A 19,505-nucleotide genomic window follows, 5' to 3' on the forward strand; every position below is an offset into this window, starting at 1 on the left:
GCAGTTTGATGCAAAAAAAGTTACAGAAGTTCCTGAAATAAAACACGTTAACAAAAAAAAAAAAAAAAAAAAGAAAGCGTGGGGGGAGTGACACTTACAGGATTGTTTTAGCTGCTCATCTGCCTTTTGAGGATAAATTGGGTGCCATGAGTAGTCTATTGTAAACACAACACTTGGGACTGTCCAGCATTCAATCCATCCAGCCCTTTTAAAAAGAAACATCATACTATTATTGGAAGTACAATAGTTTCATTAAAAACGTTTCACGAACATACAAGCTTGTTTGCATCACAAACAAAATGAAGAGCCAATATAAAAGCATAAATATATATCTCAATAAAACTCACTCTTCTTGAGTGATGTTCCTCCATTTGGGTTTGCTCGTTTTCTGACCACTTTGACATTCAGCAGAAATACATGATTCAGGGCTGATTTTGTTAGGCTGACAATCCTTCACTAGCATAAAAAGGGAATATTTACTAGGATGACAATCTGGTAGATACAAATGGAGATCCACATCTTCTCCCTAAAATCAAACATTCGTAACAAAAAAGTTAATTTACATTCACTTTGTGGACAATGCTTACCCTATCTGCATGTTCATATGTGCCATCACTTCCCAGGCAAAGTGAGGCAAGAAAATCTTGGTTCTGCCTTGTGATTGCTAACCAAAGCTCCCAGTTTCTAGTATAATACCAAGGGATCTGTAGTTCTGGAAGATTTACAACCCCAGTAAGTTACACAGAACAACACACCATAGCACTCTATAAAACACAGGGGCATTTCTCTTCTGTTGTTCAAGCCATATTGCAAAAGTCAAGTGAGTGGCCCAAGGCTACCCTACACCTCAACTAAACTGTACTTTTTTTAAATAGATAAAATATTTCTCTTTTTTTTGCTACCAAATTATATAAAATTACCAAGCCCACCAACTAGGATTTTATTTTTAGTGCCAGAAGATTGTTGCTATTTTAGGGAAGACAAGGAATACAGTCTTTGAAAGAATTAGGTGCATCTGTTAAAAATACTGTCAACATTACTTGTTTTATATAAACCCTTAAAAATCTGCAAGGCTGCTTTCTAAAATGGTTTGGGGTGCTCATTCCAATACTTGTTTTTAATCTTTGAAAATATATCAGGTTTCCACATTTTCTATATAAATGGGAACAGATTCTCAAGTGATAAAATACATACACAGACCTGAGTCTGTGTAAATATACATACTAAATGTGTGCATATATATTTTAAATGTTTTTTAACATATATGTATCTAAAAATTTTAAAAAGCCTATGACTGCATGCTTCATATAAGCAACACAAACCATTTACTTCTGGGTTACTTAAAGAAAAATTCTACAAACCTCAAGTGAAAAACAGTATTTTTCTTTCAGGAAATTTTATTCAAAATCTCCTGACTGAAGAAGATAAGGAAATTATCTCACATATAAAAGACAAAAGGTACAAGGGAAAAGAACTTACCCTTAAAGAGAATCTAGTATTGCACGTGGTTGGAACAAAGTCAGTAAATGGCAGTGAGAAAACAATGTTCAGTGTTTCTCCACAAGCTGCTAGATAAACTGAGAGAGAAGAGGTAACAAAAAAAGAAAAATCTGTAAAAAATTTGAACTTAAGAGTTTTAGGAGAGTTTACGTGTATCAACAGTAACAAAACAGGTATTTATCACTGAACATTTTTCTAGTTAAGGTTCCATAATTCTATTGTCAGTACATGTATGTAGTTCATAATTGGTGCATTTTTGTAGTATGTACTCTTCTTCCAGATTTAATTAAAAAAAAAATCAATATGATCTCACCATTTTCTTGTTGTTTGGTGGAGCAGTCAATCCAATTGTGTTGATTTGCTGCCCAAATCATTTCAAATTGATGAAACATGATTTTGAAATTCCACATATAAGGAACAAATGAAAAAATATCAGGTGCACTATCACTGGACCAGTCTTGGATCAAATCTAAATCCAAATAAAGTAATAAATGGCAAGTCAGTAGCAATCAGGTGAAAGATTTCTTCTTTTAAGTTTTTGGCTTCTCATAAATTGTACATCTTGACTGTTTGCACCTTTACACATAAAGAAAAATGAGAACAATATACAGTATCTATTTCTCAGGCACATGTTCCACAGACACTTCTCTAACTCCATCTCCCACTTTCCACACGCTTTTTTAAGTGGAAAGCCATAGGTTTAACTAAGATTTCTAGTTTAGTTTTGTCAGTAGCAAAGTTACACACCTAAAAGCACTGGACTACCAGCTGCTTTCCTTTGGTTTTCCAAAATTTAGTCTGAATGTGTAGATTAGTCATATAAGCAAACAGCAAAACAGTGGTGGTTGTAGTGTGTTCATGTTTGCTATTAACAGATTTGTAAACTATGCTGTGCACTGCAGCTCTGTACAGATAATGGCTCTGGCCTCACTAGGATAACTTCATTATCATGGCACTATGCCTGCACTAATTAAGCCTTCCTTCAAGCAAGGCTAATTACCTCAGGCAGTGCCATATTGATGGGGCTACATTCTTTCCATTATTGGAGCTGTAATTTTCAGCAACAGTTTGTTGATTCTGTATTACACTACTTCTTTGTGTGCATGTGTTCTTCCTCACAGCCAAAATCTTAAGGAGCAAATTACTTTCTTTTATCTGTCAGCCACAGGGACATGACCTAAAGCCTAAGTAGCTGAAAGCCAGTCATCCAGAGAGAGACCAAGAAATCAACATCCTAAGTAACAGATATCAACCAAATCAATAGCTCTCAAAGAAATTGATTAATCTGAAATTTAAGACTACATAACATAACTGCAGACCAAATTTAGTTTAAGTGGTAGAAAATTAAATTATTTGGTATTCAAATAAAACAATATGATGTACTTAAACACTTAGAAATAACAGAAAACATCAGGAATTTTGTCCTCAGGAACAATTTTAGGTAATTTACAAATATGAGACAATTTAATATGCAACTTCTTTAGTAAAAAAAGTTATCTGACCTTGTACACCCTTGCAGAATTTGAAAAGAAATTCTAAAGAAAGAATATTTCATTTGATAAGCAACTGATTTAGTAAAGAAGTTACCTGTAAAGAAGCTTTTCTGAGCAAAGATAAAATGATAGGTTGCCTTATAAACCTCAAGTTCGCACTGCCATGTCTGGGGCATGTTCCAAATCCTGGGATAGCTGGCATTAATATGAAACTGTGGACAAAAAATTAAAGCATCAGGATTACTTGAAAAGATGACAATGCTTGACCCTGTAGCTCAGCAGTTTTCACATATGTACTCTGCTGCATAATTAAAACTGTTTTCCTGCTGGAATGAACAGAAGGTCTCTCCAGTTCCGTAATAATTTAATCTCTCTCCCTGTATGTGTTTGAAGGTCAAGTGTTAGTGTATTCATTTATTTGGAAAGGTATACTATGGACTTCTGACACATCTGTTACAGCAGACGTACCAAGCAATTTATAAACCAAAGTTTTCATTAAAAGCACTGCTTTTCAAGATACACTGAACTCTTACAGGATACAGTATTTTTCAACAATTGATATGATGCTCAGATTTGAACAATAAAAACATCACCTTATGAAGTTAATTTAAAAAATTAAGAAAAAACAGTGAGAAAGGTAATCTTTAGAATTACAGTACAGTAAAACAAAATACCAGGAGAACCAAATACTAATGCACTATTCAGTTAGGAGACTGAGCATTCTGAAGCACTTTTAAGTACTTATGCATGCACACTCTGTAGCTAGTGAGTGTAATTATTTATTAAGGTAAAGCCTACAGAAACACATGGCTACACAGTAAACAAGGCATCCCTTCACTCCTTTCTCTAAACACATATAAATTGGTACATAAATGCAAGTCAGTGAAAGTTACACGTGTGCATAGTTGTGTGTGTATATATAAGTTCCTTGCAAAACATATTCAAAAGAAGTATTTCTGTATTCTTTAAGAACCAAAAGAGCTGCTCCACAGATAAATAAATATGTTCTTCTATTTAAAATCCTCTAGAGACTACAGCTTTATGACTCTTAAAGCAAACTTACAGCGAGCATTTCAGCTTCTAAGAGAGTCCTGTACTGCATACTGCTGGTGGCATCCACATGTAGAAGCTGCCCTTTAATTGTTGGTGAATATCCTAGCAAACAAAAAATACAAACAAACATTCAGACTTTAAGAGTTGCACACGTGTTTAAATAGTTTTCAGCAGTCCACTAGCAATCAAGAAATATCACCAAGGAAATTAGTTCTATAAAAATTCTGTCCTCTACTTCCTCTACTGCTTGCCAACAGAGAGCTTAATATGTCCTGTATTCACACAGAAGACATGATAGAATTCTCCTTGCTGGGTCTGGCAAAACTTAAGTTCTAGAGACCTTGGCTTAAGTTATAGAATATAACTAAAATATGCCAGAGAGAATCAAGAGAAAAAAAAATTCAGCAAATGGCTTCAAGTCAGCCATCAAGACGAGTATATGCAAGAAACATACCTGTGATTCATCTTTATCTCCATCTTCAATTTTGGGGTTTGTTTTGTTTAAACATACTACTATTTAATTAGTTCTCATATTAAATTTCTCAGCATAATTCAACTACTACATTAATGTTATTGAAGAATTCTTTGATGGTTTTTGTCATCTGCTTTAATACACACAGTTAAATGATAAGCAGTCTAGCAGTTAAAGAGTTCATGTTTATTAATCTAGAAAAACCATCGAGTTAACTATCTAAATACATGCTTGTTTTACTACCTTGAAATGAAATCTACAAGAAAACACTTTTTCTTCCTTTACATGAGAAAACATTATTTCATAGGCACAGGAGAAGAACACAAGACATTCACACACACATGAACTAAGATAAATAGTTCAGGAAAAGCATCAGAAAAACAAATTAAGCTTAGCTTTAACTCACCATTTTCACCTACTATCATGGGAATATTTATTTCCAAATATGAACCTGCACCAACATTCACGTGTACAGCATTGGTTTCCTGTATTTCAAGACAGGAAAGACATTCAAACATTATTTATATGTTTGCTGCATTAATCAGTATAATTCCTACCTATCACTATTCACAGCTGTATTCAGGCATCCAATGACTGAAGTCTTTTATATCTTCAGAAAAATTATTAATGAACTATCTATGTGCCCCCATACCAAGTAACATCAGTTTTAGGCTTAACAAATGTTGGCTTAGGTCCACTAATAGAAATGGTGTAAGATATTCTGATCCAAGCCCTGAGAGGGTAGAGGAAATGGTTTTTCTTACACTACATTTTCTAACCCTTTCAAGTCACAAGAAAAAGAAAATAAGTGTATAATGAAGCCATGCCAGATCCCATTCATTAGAATAACAATGAGTAGAAGAAAAATCCAAACCCCTCAACACAATGCACCTTTCTCCAGTAATATTAGATATGCACAGGAAATGTCCAGATCATGAATTTAAGAGCTGGCATGGCTTAAGATAAAGATTTAAGGCTTAACAGAAATTTACAATAAGCTAAAAAATAACAGTGTTTCTCAGCCAACATTTGTCTGAAGAATATGCTTATAATTATGGAACTCCAAACTAAGTCACCAACTTTTAAAAACACAGTTTTGTAAAAAACACCTGACACAAGAGGAACTAAGCAAAACCCAAAAACACAGTTTAATCAGAGTAGGCAAGTTATTTTCTAGGCAAGTTTGTGTTATTTACCCTATTTTTGGTAAAAAGTAAATCAATGGTGGCATCTGCAATAATATTCATCCGCAGTTCAAAAGCAAGAATCTGTCTTGGTTTCCCAGGCTGAGCAATTTCTGAGACTTTCATAACTTGGTAGTCTGGTGGGAAGAAAAACTTCCACAAGCAATCCCTAGTGGGAGGGGGGGAAAAAAAAAAAAAAAGGTTGTGTTTATTCACAGAATATATATGTACACACACACACAATTATGCAAATAGATGCATAAATACATTATTTTCCAATTAGCTGAGTCTTCAGACAACCAGTGCACGGTTGGTAACAAAGAATGCTTCTTTAAAATCTTGATCATGGGAGCCTTCCAACTCATTACTAAAATACCAGTGACTTTTGGATAAAAGCCAGAAATGGACACACCATAACTGATTTAGAACAAATCAAATATTTTCATTCAGATAACAAACATGAAAAGCTATGTTTTTTTTCTTATTATTCCTCATCCTTCGTTTACAAATCTGCAACAAAAACATACTAGGAAGTAATCTGTTTATGCTCCTGTTTGTGCATAAATAATTGATGTGATGCCCAAAAATAAACAAAATATGAAAACTTCAAGACCTCAGGATGGGAGTGAAATGAAGCCTACATTTCCACAGATTTATGTCTGAACATGCAATTAGATGAAAGGAAAGCCACAGCAATAAAGCAGAGACAGCATTTCTTATAAAGCTCTAAAGGGAGTAGAAGTCTGTAAGGAGAGGTAGCAGTTCCCTGCACTCAGCACCTGATCACTATAGCAGCATGGAAGTTTTTTTGGTTTGTTTCTTTAAAAAAGCCAAAAAACACATAACAACCTTCCTACAAACGCAACACCCAATACACAGTCAAAACTCTGAAGAAACCAAAGAATTTATTGCACCAAGTTTCAGTATTTGCAGAATCCCTTGTACAAACTGAGAGTACAAAGTCCACAAAACTCCTACACATCTCTGCTTCTAAAACCCTCAGACACTTTCCAAAATTCTGTCTTCTATCCATAGCACAATGCAACAATGCATATGCACCTATGAACTCCACACACTCCATAGACTGCAAACTCTCCTCTGCCTAGCCAGCTAAAACCATAAGCAGCACACCACTGCAGTGCAAGCTTTCTTGGGAAGTGTTAAAAATATAATTTCTGATTACTGACTGTTCCTAGCAAAGCACTGTTCTGGAAATTGGCCTTTATCTCCTAAGTTCTCTGACAGTCCTATCTAATGACAACTCCATGGTCTGCCATTCTCACACTCCTAAGGCACAGCTCATCATCATCATTTCACAGGAGAATTAATGGAGGCCAGGAGAAGTATCAATCTGTAATTAATAGGGGAAAAAAGGGACAGCACGGATTATGTCACTTTTACTTAATAGTCTTTGCTCTCCAAACAATCCTATTGTCTCTACCAGAAATAGTTGTGCAAAACATTGAGGGCTAAATGAAAAACAGCAGTAGAGCTCTAGCCTAATATTCTGTCACTAAAATGTCTAGATAATAAATTCTTTGGAGATTACATCAAGCGATTGATTCTGCTACGCAAGAATAAATGATTCCCCCCTTATTATTTTCATAACCAGATTTGTTCTTCCATAAAATTTTCTCATCAATATGCAGTGTATTCCCACCCATGAGCAACTAGGAGCTTAACATGTCTAAAGTTAACTATTTAAAAGGTTAAACCCTTAGGTATTTGACACTTCATCAATACTAAAACTACATTGTTCACAAAAAATAGGAATATAATTTATTGATTTGATAATAGAAATTCACTGAGGGATCCTAACTTTGGAAGGCCCACAAGATAAAGAACAATGAATTTACAAACCTTAAAACCATTGTAGCAGGACTGCCTGTCTCATATAAATTAGAAGTTTGAGCAATCAGACACTGAAAAACCTTAATATCTATTACTATTGAGAAGACATTCTAAAGATAAAAACTAAAGGTGTAAATCATGGTAATACCTCTGCCTGTCAGCCCAAGGTCCATAGTTGAAATCTGTTCCTTTTCCACAAACAATGTCTAAACCCCAACATGGTGGCAGATCCTGTAATTTGCTGTCTTCATTGTTTGCTTCTCCATCAGTACTTTCCTCTGTCTCCTCTGGTACGAGACCTGTATTATGCAATACAATAACCAGATAGCATGAAAAATGTCTTCATTAAAGTATCCTAATGAGGGCAACAATGTGGCCAAAAGTCCTTAGGATTTTCTGAAGTGCTGCTCACCAATGTCAGGGAAGTGCTGACAACTCCAGAAGTTCAGTCTCTAAAGTATGCTTTTTACCAACATCAGCTTTCTGTTCTACTTACAAACCAAGTTTTGAAACAGAGAATATTAAGTTAAAGTAATTTCTACAGACAATGGAAACAAATAAAAAGGAAGACTTGCTACCACAGACACAGAGTCACTGGTAAAAACTGAAACAGTCATCCAGCAATGATCCAAAATTGCCACCTGACCTACACCAGTACACATCGTTGCTGAACGTGTCACCTTTGTTCAAAATTCAGGCAATAGTTTAAGTGGAGTCAGAGAAAAAGCTTTTGCAAACCAAACAAACTCCTGCAAAATAAAGTGGTAGTATAATGCACTGGATTTAAGGCAAAAAACAAACCTCACAACATTTGATGCATCACAATTGATGCATCAGATAAACATGAAAAAACCCTCAGAAGATCTTGACTAAAAAGTGTCCCCAGTACTGAAGTGCTTTTGAAAGCTCACATCATTTACATCCACAGCTTGTTTCAAGAAGAAAGATTAACTGCTTTCACATTGTACACAGACTTGCAGAAAGCACCTCTGACAGAGTACCTACATCAGTATAAAACTGATAAAAATATACTCACTGATAAAAATGTTATTTCATCTATGGAATTCCTCTGGCCTTTTACATGAAAAAATTCAAAAGTTGAAAACCACCATTAAAAAATGCAGCTCAAAATTTCACTCCCTTCTAAATATGAAAGACATGAACTCTTTCCCATTTGCTTCAATTGAAGTTTTTTTCACATGCAGAAAACATGACCTATGAATTTTGAAGGGTTCATAAGCATACTTCTGAATGCTCTTATTGGCTCTGAAGCATTATACTGACTCAGCACAAAGATTTTTCAGCATTAAAAGAAAAATTAAATGAAGGTACCTGGTTCATCCATATAGTAATAGATATCAACATCATTGGACTGCATTACAACAAAACCTTCACCCATCAGCCTCGGGGGTCTGTGAGGGAGAGAAGTGCAAAGGTACAGGTTAAAAAGCAATGCACTGAGATCAGTCTTTATGAAGTAATCTGCATGAAACATATTAAGCATGATGGAAGAGACTACATAGGTCAGGCTCACTTGTTGCATGTGAGTATTACACACTTAACCATGGAATCATTAATAAAACTGCTGCCTGTCTCATACAAGCCAACAGTGGAGATTCAACGTATGTGGCCAAGAGTCAAGCCTGATGTGACTCCAAGACACCAGGCTTCCTCTGTCCACATGGGTTTTGCCAGCAGCCTGACTGCAGGCAAGAGCCACAGGCTGCCTTATCTGCCAGTCTGGTCACATTGCCAGGGGAGGATGGAACAGACCCAAGTGCCCGGGACACTCATGGTCTGTTGAAATGGAGCTGCCTGTGCAGATTACAAACTTTCTTTCCCTCCGTATCATGCTGTGATTCCCAGGCTGCTAACTCAGGCTAAATGAGCTTCTGATCTGGTCTCAAGTCTACTATCAAAAAGGAAGCCATCACATTGCTAGCCAATGTCTACCCTGATTTGAAACAAGTACTGGAACATTATTTTGTTGTTGTTATTATTACATAAAGTAACTGAAAGTTCAGTTAACTGAAGCATTACCAGGTTCCCTTCCACAAAGACATTTCTCAAGTATTATAAGCCATGACCAAGTATCAAAGTTTTACTTTCAGTGATTGTCTCCATGAAGGGTTTTTCTCTCCTTGTCCTATATTGTTCTTCCACCTGCTAATTGTTTTCTTACTAAAATAGCACACTAAACCAAAGGGACAGGATATAGTCAGTAATTAGACCATTAGTTTAAAAAAAAAACATTTCCCTCAATATAAAAGGATCTAAGTGATAAAATTAACACCCAAAACTTCTTGTAGCACTGTTATACTACCATCCATTCCTTAGTGCTACCACATTAATTTACATAATATTACATTCTGTAGTAGAACAATGGTTATAATGCAAACATTTTATTTTTACTACAAAAGACTTTGCTACTTCTAGAAATTGTTACAGCTTAACCAAAAAAAAATCAAAAAAAACTCACAAAAAAAAAAAACCCAAACAAACGAACAAAAAAACACACACACACAAAAAAAACCTTCAATGACAGAAATACACAGTCTAAGAGTGTGACCTGTCAGAAGCACATTGCCCATTTTACCACAGCTCACATGCATAAAAGAGTGGTAGATACAGAAGAGAGCATATGAATGAACTGCCAGGTGTTCTGGTGTTCCTGACATTACTCCTATGTCCAACACAATCTTTGCTGTTGTCTGACCATACCCTCAGCCAGGCAGGCTGTCAGGCAAGCCTGCACCTTATTTCAGCATGTCATTGCATCACCACAAAGGTCAGACAGCCACAGGGGGAGGTGGCCTAGCAGTGACAGCAAACTGTCCTTACTCCCTGCTGCTCAATCTGGTACCTGCTTTGTTCCGTGAAAACTAAAGCACTATCAGAATTAGAATTACATGGAGTTTTTGAGCAAAGTCTACGTCAAGATAAACAATTTGTCTTAACTCCACACCCTAACAGAAACCACAATTTAGCTGCAGGAAAGGAATAAAGGGAAGTTTTAGGACCTGACAGAACAGCAAAACCCTCATGTCAAACACCCACTGCCATGTCATCTTCGTAACCCTTCCCAGTATACTCCACTTTCTGGAGACCTATGAAATCTTACACTAAACAGAAGTGGAGTGGGACAAAAAACTATCAAGAACCTATCTGGCACCTAAACATCTTTCTCAGTCCTCTTCCTCCAATTCATTAAGTTCATATCTTTATGTGTCTGAATATTTCATCAAACACTTTTCTTTCACACTCTCTGAACTCACTACACTTGTATATAAGTTTCTGCCTGTTCAGTGCAGGTTTTTTATCAAAAAAGGAGTAAGTCCCCTTCCATAGAGTCATGTCTTGTTCCTAATTTTTTGTTTCCCTTTTTAAGAAGAACATGAAAAATGTATAGTAGATGAGTAAAGCAGCTTATAGTTTCACATTATCAAAACATCACAGTGCATAGGAAACAACACAGCAGCCAAGAAAAGCAGTCCTGGGAAACAAAAGGTACTTAACTAGGCCACTAACCCACCAACTTCAGCAAATACATCTTATGACCCTTAGGTGATGGAGGCTGTAGAACACTAGAAACTCCACTACAGACCCTTAGCAGAAAAAAAAAGAAAAAAAAAAATAATGGCACTGAATTATAACAATATTAGAATTAAAATGTATTTCCTTATATCTACCCTAAATTTCCACTTTGATCCTGCTTAGTCACTGCTTTCCAAACTTGTTTAGTTTTCATATGCTTTTCCTAGCAAAGGTTTTGGGGTTTTTTAGGGGTTTTTGTTGTTGTTGTTGGGGTTTTTTGGTTTTGGTTTTTTTCCTTGGGTTTTGGAGGATTTATTTGCAAGAAGTGATGAAAATGTTGAGGTATCTATAATCTGACAGTTTTCAAGGTGGATTTTTGATGTCATTAGTCAGCCTGTTACAAATTGCATCAAGTCACTTAGCTGTTTTTTTGACATGGATTGCCTGCAGGAATTTCTGGAAGTTAAGCTTAATTTTTAAGCCAAAGAAGGGTAAGAGGACAGGCTCTAAAGATTCAAGCATTCCCAGTTTCCAGTGAACTGGGTCATCTGTTGAATCTACTCAGTAAATTAGGTCATGTTTTCTGTACACATGGCATCTTTCAGCCACCAGGAGCTGTAGGGATGGTAACAGCATACGAAGAAAATACTTAGCAGAAGCAGGAGGGAAAGCTAATAGTTTGAGTATCTTAATTCTATTTTGGTTTAATCTTGTTTGTTTTCATTATTAATTGCAGAAATTTCCTTTGTCATCATGTTGGAAGAATAAGATTCTCTAGGCATCCACAGAATGTTATTTGAAGGCATATTGCAGACAGCAGTATTTGGCTGATAAAAATCCAATTAAGGTACAGTCAAATCACGTACAGTTCATTTCCAAGGATCATGATTAATTTTCTGGATATTGCTGCTTCAGAGGTATAAGATTGCTATACACATTGTACATAAACTTACACATACAATTGTGAAAGGATAGCAAACTTTGGGTTTTTTGACCAAATAAAGGCTGTGAAAGACTGAAATTTAGGTTTGTCCAAATTATCTGTTGAATATATATCACTGTAAGCATTAAATAAGATATAGAAAATTATGCCTATTTGTTCATACCATATAAATCAAGAATGTTAACAGAGTATGCACGTAACTGTCTTGCTGGTTAAAGTGTAGTAAAATGAAAATTCTACCACCAAATCATTTTATGCAGGCAGCCTTTATTTTCTTTGACTTTTTACCATTTGGTTTGTTAAAGCCCCACAACCCTGCCTATGCAGAACACATCAATGCACAAGGACCAGCAATGCTGCTTCAGAAGATAAAATGATTTATACTACAGGGACTATTGTGCAACTTTTGCCCATTATTGAAACGTATTTTCCAAACCATTGGCAAATCAGCTCTGTAGAAGTCAACGCCTTAAGCCTTGCATTTATCCTAGTGCTGTCAAAGCCTATGTACAGTGTAGTACCCAAGTGAAGGAAAATAAAATTGAAAGTAGGGCATTAATCACAGAGCAGAAACACACACACACACACAAAAAATTACTGATGAGACAGAAAAACAGTACTTTTCTCCATAAATAAAACAGTTTAAAGATCTAACATTTAAAACCTTTGGAGTGGTAGAACTGCCAATTGTCTAAACACTCCAAGAAAGATGAAGTCATGGAAACACAACCGACATTATTTTCTTCATTTTCTTAAAATAAATAAAAAAAATAACATGGAAACAAAACAAAAAACCGCGAACTTACTCATCATTTTGAAGACCAACATATCTTGGACTTGGGACCAGCATGACTCTAACATTTTCCAGTTTTCCTTTCACAATGTGCATAAACTGATCAAGGTGGCTTGAGGGTGGCTTTGTGGTATACGTCAAAAAAGCATCATCAAAGTTAATACAAAGTGTTTGTGGCTGGTAATGATTCCCAAATGCCAAGCGACCCTAAATCAAAAAGAAAACCCAGTTACTCACTATGCACTGCTCCTTTGTACTTACGCACTGCAGTTTAACCTGCAGTCATATGCACATAAATACCACGGACAAAAATCCTGGGCATAATCTGTGCATATCTAAAAATACTACCTTCTACATTAAACTTTCAATATTTCATCTCCCAGGCTTTTTGGGAGGCAATATCAACTTTTAAGGAACATGTCCAAATCCCCCTATTAAAAGAGACGGGGAAGAAACAAAAAAAGAAGAAAAAAGCCAACACACCCCACATGGTACAACGCGCATTACCTAGCTTAATTATTTGGTGATATTCTTGAAACCATCACAAGTTTAACATACAAGTATTCCCCAAAACAGGGAACATCAGAAACACATTTTAAACAGCACCTGCAGGATTCGTGCCTGTTTCAGGTGATTGCCAGTAGTGTAACTGTAGAACTTTTTTAAAGCATGAAGGGGAACAGAAATTCAAAAAGAACATAAGAGAAAACCAAATGGCAAGCCAGATTTTTAAACATATACTGCTAAATATTTTCATCATTATCAGTGTCTTTCCACTTACCGTGCTCACATTGACTTTAATGACTGGAATAAGTGACCTCCATGAAGAAGAAGGGTCTTGAGATTCTGTTTTTACTTTAACACTATGGGGAAAAAAACAAGTTTTATTATTTTGTCTTGTCTGCAGAAGAACCAACCAACCTTTACTTCTAGAGGTCTTCAGTGCACAGCTGTCAGGGAACACTCCTGCTAGCAGTCTACTGCATAGCCCAGAGCCTGTCACCTGTGCAGCTGTGCCTTGTGTGCTGATGGACTGGGCTGACACAGGCAGAAAACAAGTGTGGCATCTTTAACACAGAGCAACAGTTGAATAAACCTCCCTCAGGAGAACTTGGTCTGACCTAAGTATTTCCAAACCAATCCTTTCAGGTCTTTGGTGTGAGATTTTTCAGTTCCCAAGACCCATGCTACCAATAGGCAGAAGTTCTTCCTGCACCTGTCAATAAGGGTGTAAGATGGAAACAAGGGGATACCTGCTCAGCAGCACAGCCCCATCCAAACTCAGGACTGACAGTGCCCTGCAGCTGCCCCCTTCATAATTTAGTAACACATATTGGCCTGGCCAGCAGCAGTGGAAGAATTCAGGCTCCTTAGATCTTCACTGCTCCTACTGATAAAATAAGTCTGGTGTGATTCTGCCCAGAGAGCCATATTATAGAATGTCTGACCCCACTACACACAAGCCACACAGAACTCCTTACAGATCCACACCATGTTTTCTCAGGTAGCCAGAAAGAGGAATTAAGTAAGAAAAGAAGGCTTGCAGAGCTATAAACAAACATACATCCCTTAAAAGGCTACTTGTGAAATCAGCTCATATTTGAAGGTCAAAAACCAGTTAGTGCTCCCAAAACCATACAGATCCTCACATTTTTTCTATTCTATGCCTTGAGCAGCTATAAATTCTACTGAGCAATATCATTATTATTCTGGAAACATAATCCTCTTTAACACACACTTCCTTTCCACATTGTGCTTCAAACAAATTTTTCAACCTGTCTCTGAGCATTAAACTAGGAGTGTTTAGTTGGTTTTTTTGCATTTTTTAATTATTATGGTAGAAACCCTGAGAAAAGGAAAAAGATTTAGACTGTCAGGCTTGTCAGAGCAATTTCTCTTTCAGCTGTGCTTCAGCCATTTGGCCTCTAAAGCATATGTTAACAAAGGATTACTCAATTAGTTCAGCACTCTGCAGAACAAAGCATCAACAAAATAGCAAAATGAGTAATAATTTACCTTTGAAGATTGGTATGTGTTCTCTGCCTCCCATTTACTTGTGCTTTTTCATCATCTTTCTTTACTGGAATTATTGTGGGATCCAACCCAAATAGTTCTTGAAGTTGTCCATAAAGCTCAGAACGGTTGTACACATGAAATTCAAAGTCGTTCACCATAATATAGAGTCTTGTTTCTGCCTTTGGATCTAATAAAATAGTAGGAAAAGAGATTGTAAATCTATATGAACACTGCTTTGCAATTTTTACAGTTTTTCAAATACACGCATTTTGCAGAAACAACCTACGCAGTAGAGAACAGCTGCTGAAGTATATATAAAAAGCAGTAGAAAAAAATCCTGTAAAATAAATACACTATTCCCAGAAATTCAATAGAACTTGGCAAGTAAGACAATTGTATACAAAATATAAAACCTAAAAAGCATTTCAGCCTTTGGTCACAATTTAAAAGTCCAGGCAGGAGCTGCACAAGATGATAGGTGAAGATTATTCACTCTCATATCTGAAAGAAAAAAAAAAAAAAAGAAAAAGAAAAAAAAGTCTCTCTTGACGCACAGCACAAAAGCCTTGGTGCCAACTTCTGCTTTTCAGCACAGGTATAAGTACTTGAGACCAATTCAGTCTCAAACTGAATGGTTCTCTAGCCAAGGTCTGTGGTAGAGCAATGCTGAACAGGGAAAAAAAAAAAAAATCAAAGACACCACCACCAATAAAAAAAAAAAACAAACAACTTTCTTTTACAGAGAAACAGAAAGCATTAATATGCAAAACAAACATGAAGCATATTCATTTTGCAAAATGGGTCAACATTTTCTTAAATAAAAAAAAATTAAGTTTATTACCAGCTTGAGTCTCTGATACTTAAAAACTAGTTTAACACCTGCTGATGGCATATAGAGCTGTTTCTGACATATTTTGACATACTTTTGCCTTCAGTAGTATGACCTGATTATGTAGTTAATGTGAGGAAAAACTCACAAAATTTCCCCCTAATTAGCCATTTGAAAGAGTGCCCATTACACATGCACTCGAGAGACCTGAGCTGCTCCAAAACCTGATCTGCTCTAAGTCCAACAGACTTTAGAAACCTGAAATACCAATGGCCATTACAGCACTGCCCAACTGCAACTCAGTGGTACAAACTGAAGACATTTCTCACAGACACTGGAAATTGGGAAGTCAGAGTGTACAGCACTGCTGCTGAGGTCAGGGTCAAGAGAAGAAAGGCAGCTGCCCAAAGGTCCAGGTTCAGAGAGAGCTGTTTTAGTGAGTGCCCCCTCCTCTCCTTGCTCACAAACTCCTCTGCCCCCCAGTGTTTTGTGTCTACACAACACGGACCCAACAACAGTAACCCACTTCTTACTCAATGATGAGACATTTCTGTATCATTAGAAAAAGAAGTAGATATATAACAAGTCTCCAGAAAGTACAGACATCACAGTTTTCTTGAACAAGAGACAGAGAAATATGTTGTTGAGTCAGTTTCAGTTCCTTCCTGTTTTCATAAAAGCACTTTCAAATCCCTTCTTTGGTAATGTTAACATGCATCAAGAAGATACAGGCAAAGGATGACATGGACAAAGATTAGGATACACAATTGTTCATCTGGGAGATCTCAGTATCATTAAGAACACAAGTAAATTTAATTTTTCAATTTCCTGCAGGCAAGCATTAGACTTCATTAACTAAATGAAATAATATGCAGTAATTCATTTTGTTAAAGGGACAACTACCTCTTTTTCTGAATAACAAAAAGAAGATTTGATCTCCACACACAAATTTGGTTTCCTAAGATACTTTTGGAACAGGAAAAAAAAAAAAAAAAAAAAAAGCCAGAAGAGACAAGTAAATCTTTATGTCATATAGCTAAATGATTCAAAGAAGTATATAGATAGGTCATGTAAAAGTTGTATCAACATTTGCTGGAATCAAGGTGAATACTGTTGCTAAGGTTTTGACACTTGCCTCCTACAGAGTTTAATCAAGACATATTATTTAAGCAAGTATTTGTATCACACCTAACCGAACAATTCAACATAAATATAACCATGAAATAAAACCTAATGGAAACATGAAAAAAGTTGCTCCAGACAATAAAAAAAAGAGGAATTGATTCTGAAAACCATATTCCCCTTTCAACAGGGGACTTCACAAACAACACTATCTGGTTTTAAAAAACAAAAATATATTATCTGCTGTGGCACCTAAGCCAAGACACCTGGATGTGGCCTATTCACAATATAATCCTCCAACTTCTGTTCCTGAAACATTTCATTTCTCAAATATATGCAAAATCTGCTCTCAAGTCCCAGTATGATATAACCTAAAACTCAGGGCAGAAAGACAACCCACATACTTGGCTTTTTTATTAAGTTCTTTGAACACTGGTCTGACATGCCTGGTACAAATATAGTGCCGTGATGAAAAGGAGGTCAAGCTGAGGAACTTTAAATACAGGTTATCAGTAGTCATTATCCAAACTTTTTCTGGATCAAACTTTTTCTTACATGAGGAATTGTGATCAGGTCTTCACGAGAAGCATCCCAGGTACAGTGCAACCAAGACTAAGAGCAACATTCACTTTAGATTCCAAAGATAGGTATACAATGCATCTGTTCTGATGTATTCTCAAGCACATCCCTTTAACAAAAAAGGTGAATCCCTTTAACCTGAAATGAGTTAAGAGGGAGTTCCCTGATGAAGGTCTCCAAGTATTTTGGGCTCCTTCACCAAACTCCCCTTTGTGCACAAAGATCCTCCCTCCTCTAATACCCTAAATATCTCTTTGAAAAAAAACAGCATAATGCCACATTAGATCTACCCTAACAGGACTTAGTTTGTCATCACTAGGAAAAATCCCATTCCTGTTGCATTTTGTTATTAAGAGTAACCTTCACTTTGGTTACAGAACATTAAAAAAAAAAAAAAAGAAAAAAGAAAAAATCAACAAAACACAGAACATCAACACAACACTCAGACAACAATTGCTTCTGCTTGTATCCAAGTCTTCATGAGACATATTTTTTCCAAGGAAAATACTAAAATATATAATTGTGTTTTTACAAAAATCCGGTGGGGTTTTTGAATTGTTAATATCTCTGATTCAGCCTCCAAGTTTTCCCACAGCAAAATATCAGCTTTACTTTTGCTTTATGAAGAATCTGTAGACTAAAACTAAAACATTAAAAATAAAATTACTTCAGAACATAAGTCTCTCTTTATGAGTTATAAACTTCAGTACAGGGTCTATTATGCTTAGACCACAGATGATAAAGGCTACTATTAAGGTTAGTCTTTTGTCGTAGGGGTTCAAATCCCTGATAATAAATCTGGTATTTATTTCATTGTGTTGTTCCAGTCAGATGGTTAAAAGGACCCACACCTTCTGATGATTCAGTGTGCTTCAGGCACATATTAACAAATCAATTGCATGCATCCAGTTGTGCAAGGGAAGTATTTTTCTGTAAACTTCTGAAACTTGGAAATCTTTCTGAGAAACTTACCATGCTGTTTCTGCTTAGGGTTGTACATCTTCCACCAGCGAAATATGATAAATCCATCTTGAATTCTAAATCAAATAGATCAGACAAAACAGAAGTTAAGAGAACGATAATCAAAAAATCCTATGTACAGATTCATGGCATGTTGCATTATGCAGTGTGGAGACCTGCAGTAGCAGTGGTGTACAAGCAATATTAAAGCAAAAAGCATTACAGCATAAATGACATGGTATATATGCAATTACTGCATTAGCTGAAACTTGTATAAAATCCCATATCATTTGCCTTCCCAAGACTTTCCAAATTTAACTTTAATAATCAAAATGACAACAATTTGCTAGTGTGTGGTTCATGAAACAATTCTCAATTCCAGTAAATGAAAGCTACTTGGCCAAAATCAATTTCCAGATCAAAGAGTGGGAGTGTGAAGGAGGGAAAGACATTAATGAAAAATAGCTCTCCTTCAAACTCTGATGTGTTTTCTTTCACAAATATTGAGGACAAGTAGAATCTTATCCAATACTCACTTCCAACTGATAACACCCAAACAGCAAATGGGCTAACACAAGTATCTAAGAAAGACACATTATTACGACCAAAAGGGTCAGTTTATGTCTAATAAGTATACTTATATTTCTTGTTAATTTTTAAGACAGTATTTTTATATGCATTATTTAGACATGTTCTGTATTTGAAATCACTGTTCAGAAGAGTGACTCCCTAGGAAATCTGTACCTGACAGACATGTCCTCTGTGATGAAATAGATCTCACGAACCATGATTTTTCCAGACAGCACCGAGAATGAGAAGGAGCCTAGTGTGAGAGAAAGGGTTCACAGGATGTCAGCCTGAAGTTGTTGATGCTTTATTTTCTGAGCAGGAGGAATATGGTATTCAGTTATCTGAAACGTGTTTACTGGGTACTTTGAGTTTTCCCTGCCTTTCAGAGAAGGGAAGTCAGAGATTCAGAACACACAAGACAAAGTTCACAGCTCTAAAAGGTGTTTGATTTGGCAGCCCCCAAGAATATAACCAACCCCCAAGACACACCAGTCACTGAGGAACACTGAAGTGCCTTGGAAAGATTGTAAAAGAGTTAGAAAAGCTCCTTTGAACATTTTTAAGTATCAAGCTGTTGTATGCAAGACTGTAATTAGAGAAATAAAG

At 36.1% G+C, this 19,505-nt stretch overlaps 1 protein-coding gene across 13 annotated transcripts in view; it reads right to left on the reverse strand.

Moving 5' to 3' along the window:
• The window catches only part of BLTP1 (bridge-like lipid transfer protein family member 1), an 89,185-nt gene that overhangs the window by 60,353 nt on the left and 9,327 nt on the right, over nucleotides 1-19,505 (reverse strand). For all 13 annotated transcript variants that reach the window (XM_071753890.1, XM_071753899.1, XM_071753891.1 and 10 more), the window contains exons 4-18: nucleotides 19,074-19,152; nucleotides 18,342-18,406; nucleotides 14,840-15,026; nucleotides 13,605-13,686; nucleotides 12,837-13,030; nucleotides 8,886-8,965; nucleotides 7,702-7,852; nucleotides 5,715-5,871; nucleotides 4,925-5,003; nucleotides 4,057-4,148; nucleotides 3,088-3,205; nucleotides 1,814-1,969; nucleotides 1,480-1,577; nucleotides 348-526; nucleotides 99-205 (exon numbers count right to left, since the gene is read on the reverse strand). In XM_071753890.1, coding sequence (XP_071609991.1) covers nucleotides 99-205; nucleotides 348-526; nucleotides 1,480-1,577; nucleotides 1,814-1,969; nucleotides 3,088-3,205; nucleotides 4,057-4,148; nucleotides 4,925-5,003; nucleotides 5,715-5,871; nucleotides 7,702-7,852; nucleotides 8,886-8,965; nucleotides 12,837-13,030; nucleotides 13,605-13,686; nucleotides 14,840-15,026; nucleotides 18,342-18,406; nucleotides 19,074-19,152 — 1,824 coding nt within the window. The remainder of the gene's footprint in view (nucleotides 1-98; nucleotides 206-347; nucleotides 527-1,479; nucleotides 1,578-1,813; nucleotides 1,970-3,087; nucleotides 3,206-4,056; nucleotides 4,149-4,924; nucleotides 5,004-5,714; nucleotides 5,872-7,701; nucleotides 7,853-8,885; nucleotides 8,966-12,836; nucleotides 13,031-13,604; nucleotides 13,687-14,839; nucleotides 15,027-18,341; nucleotides 18,407-19,073; nucleotides 19,153-19,505) is intronic.

The sequence above is a fragment of the Heliangelus exortis genome, chromosome 10 (assembly GCF_036169615.1).
Source record: "Heliangelus exortis chromosome 10, bHelExo1.hap1, whole genome shotgun sequence".
Lineage (NCBI taxonomy): Eukaryota > Metazoa > Chordata > Aves > Apodiformes > Trochilidae > Heliangelus > Heliangelus exortis.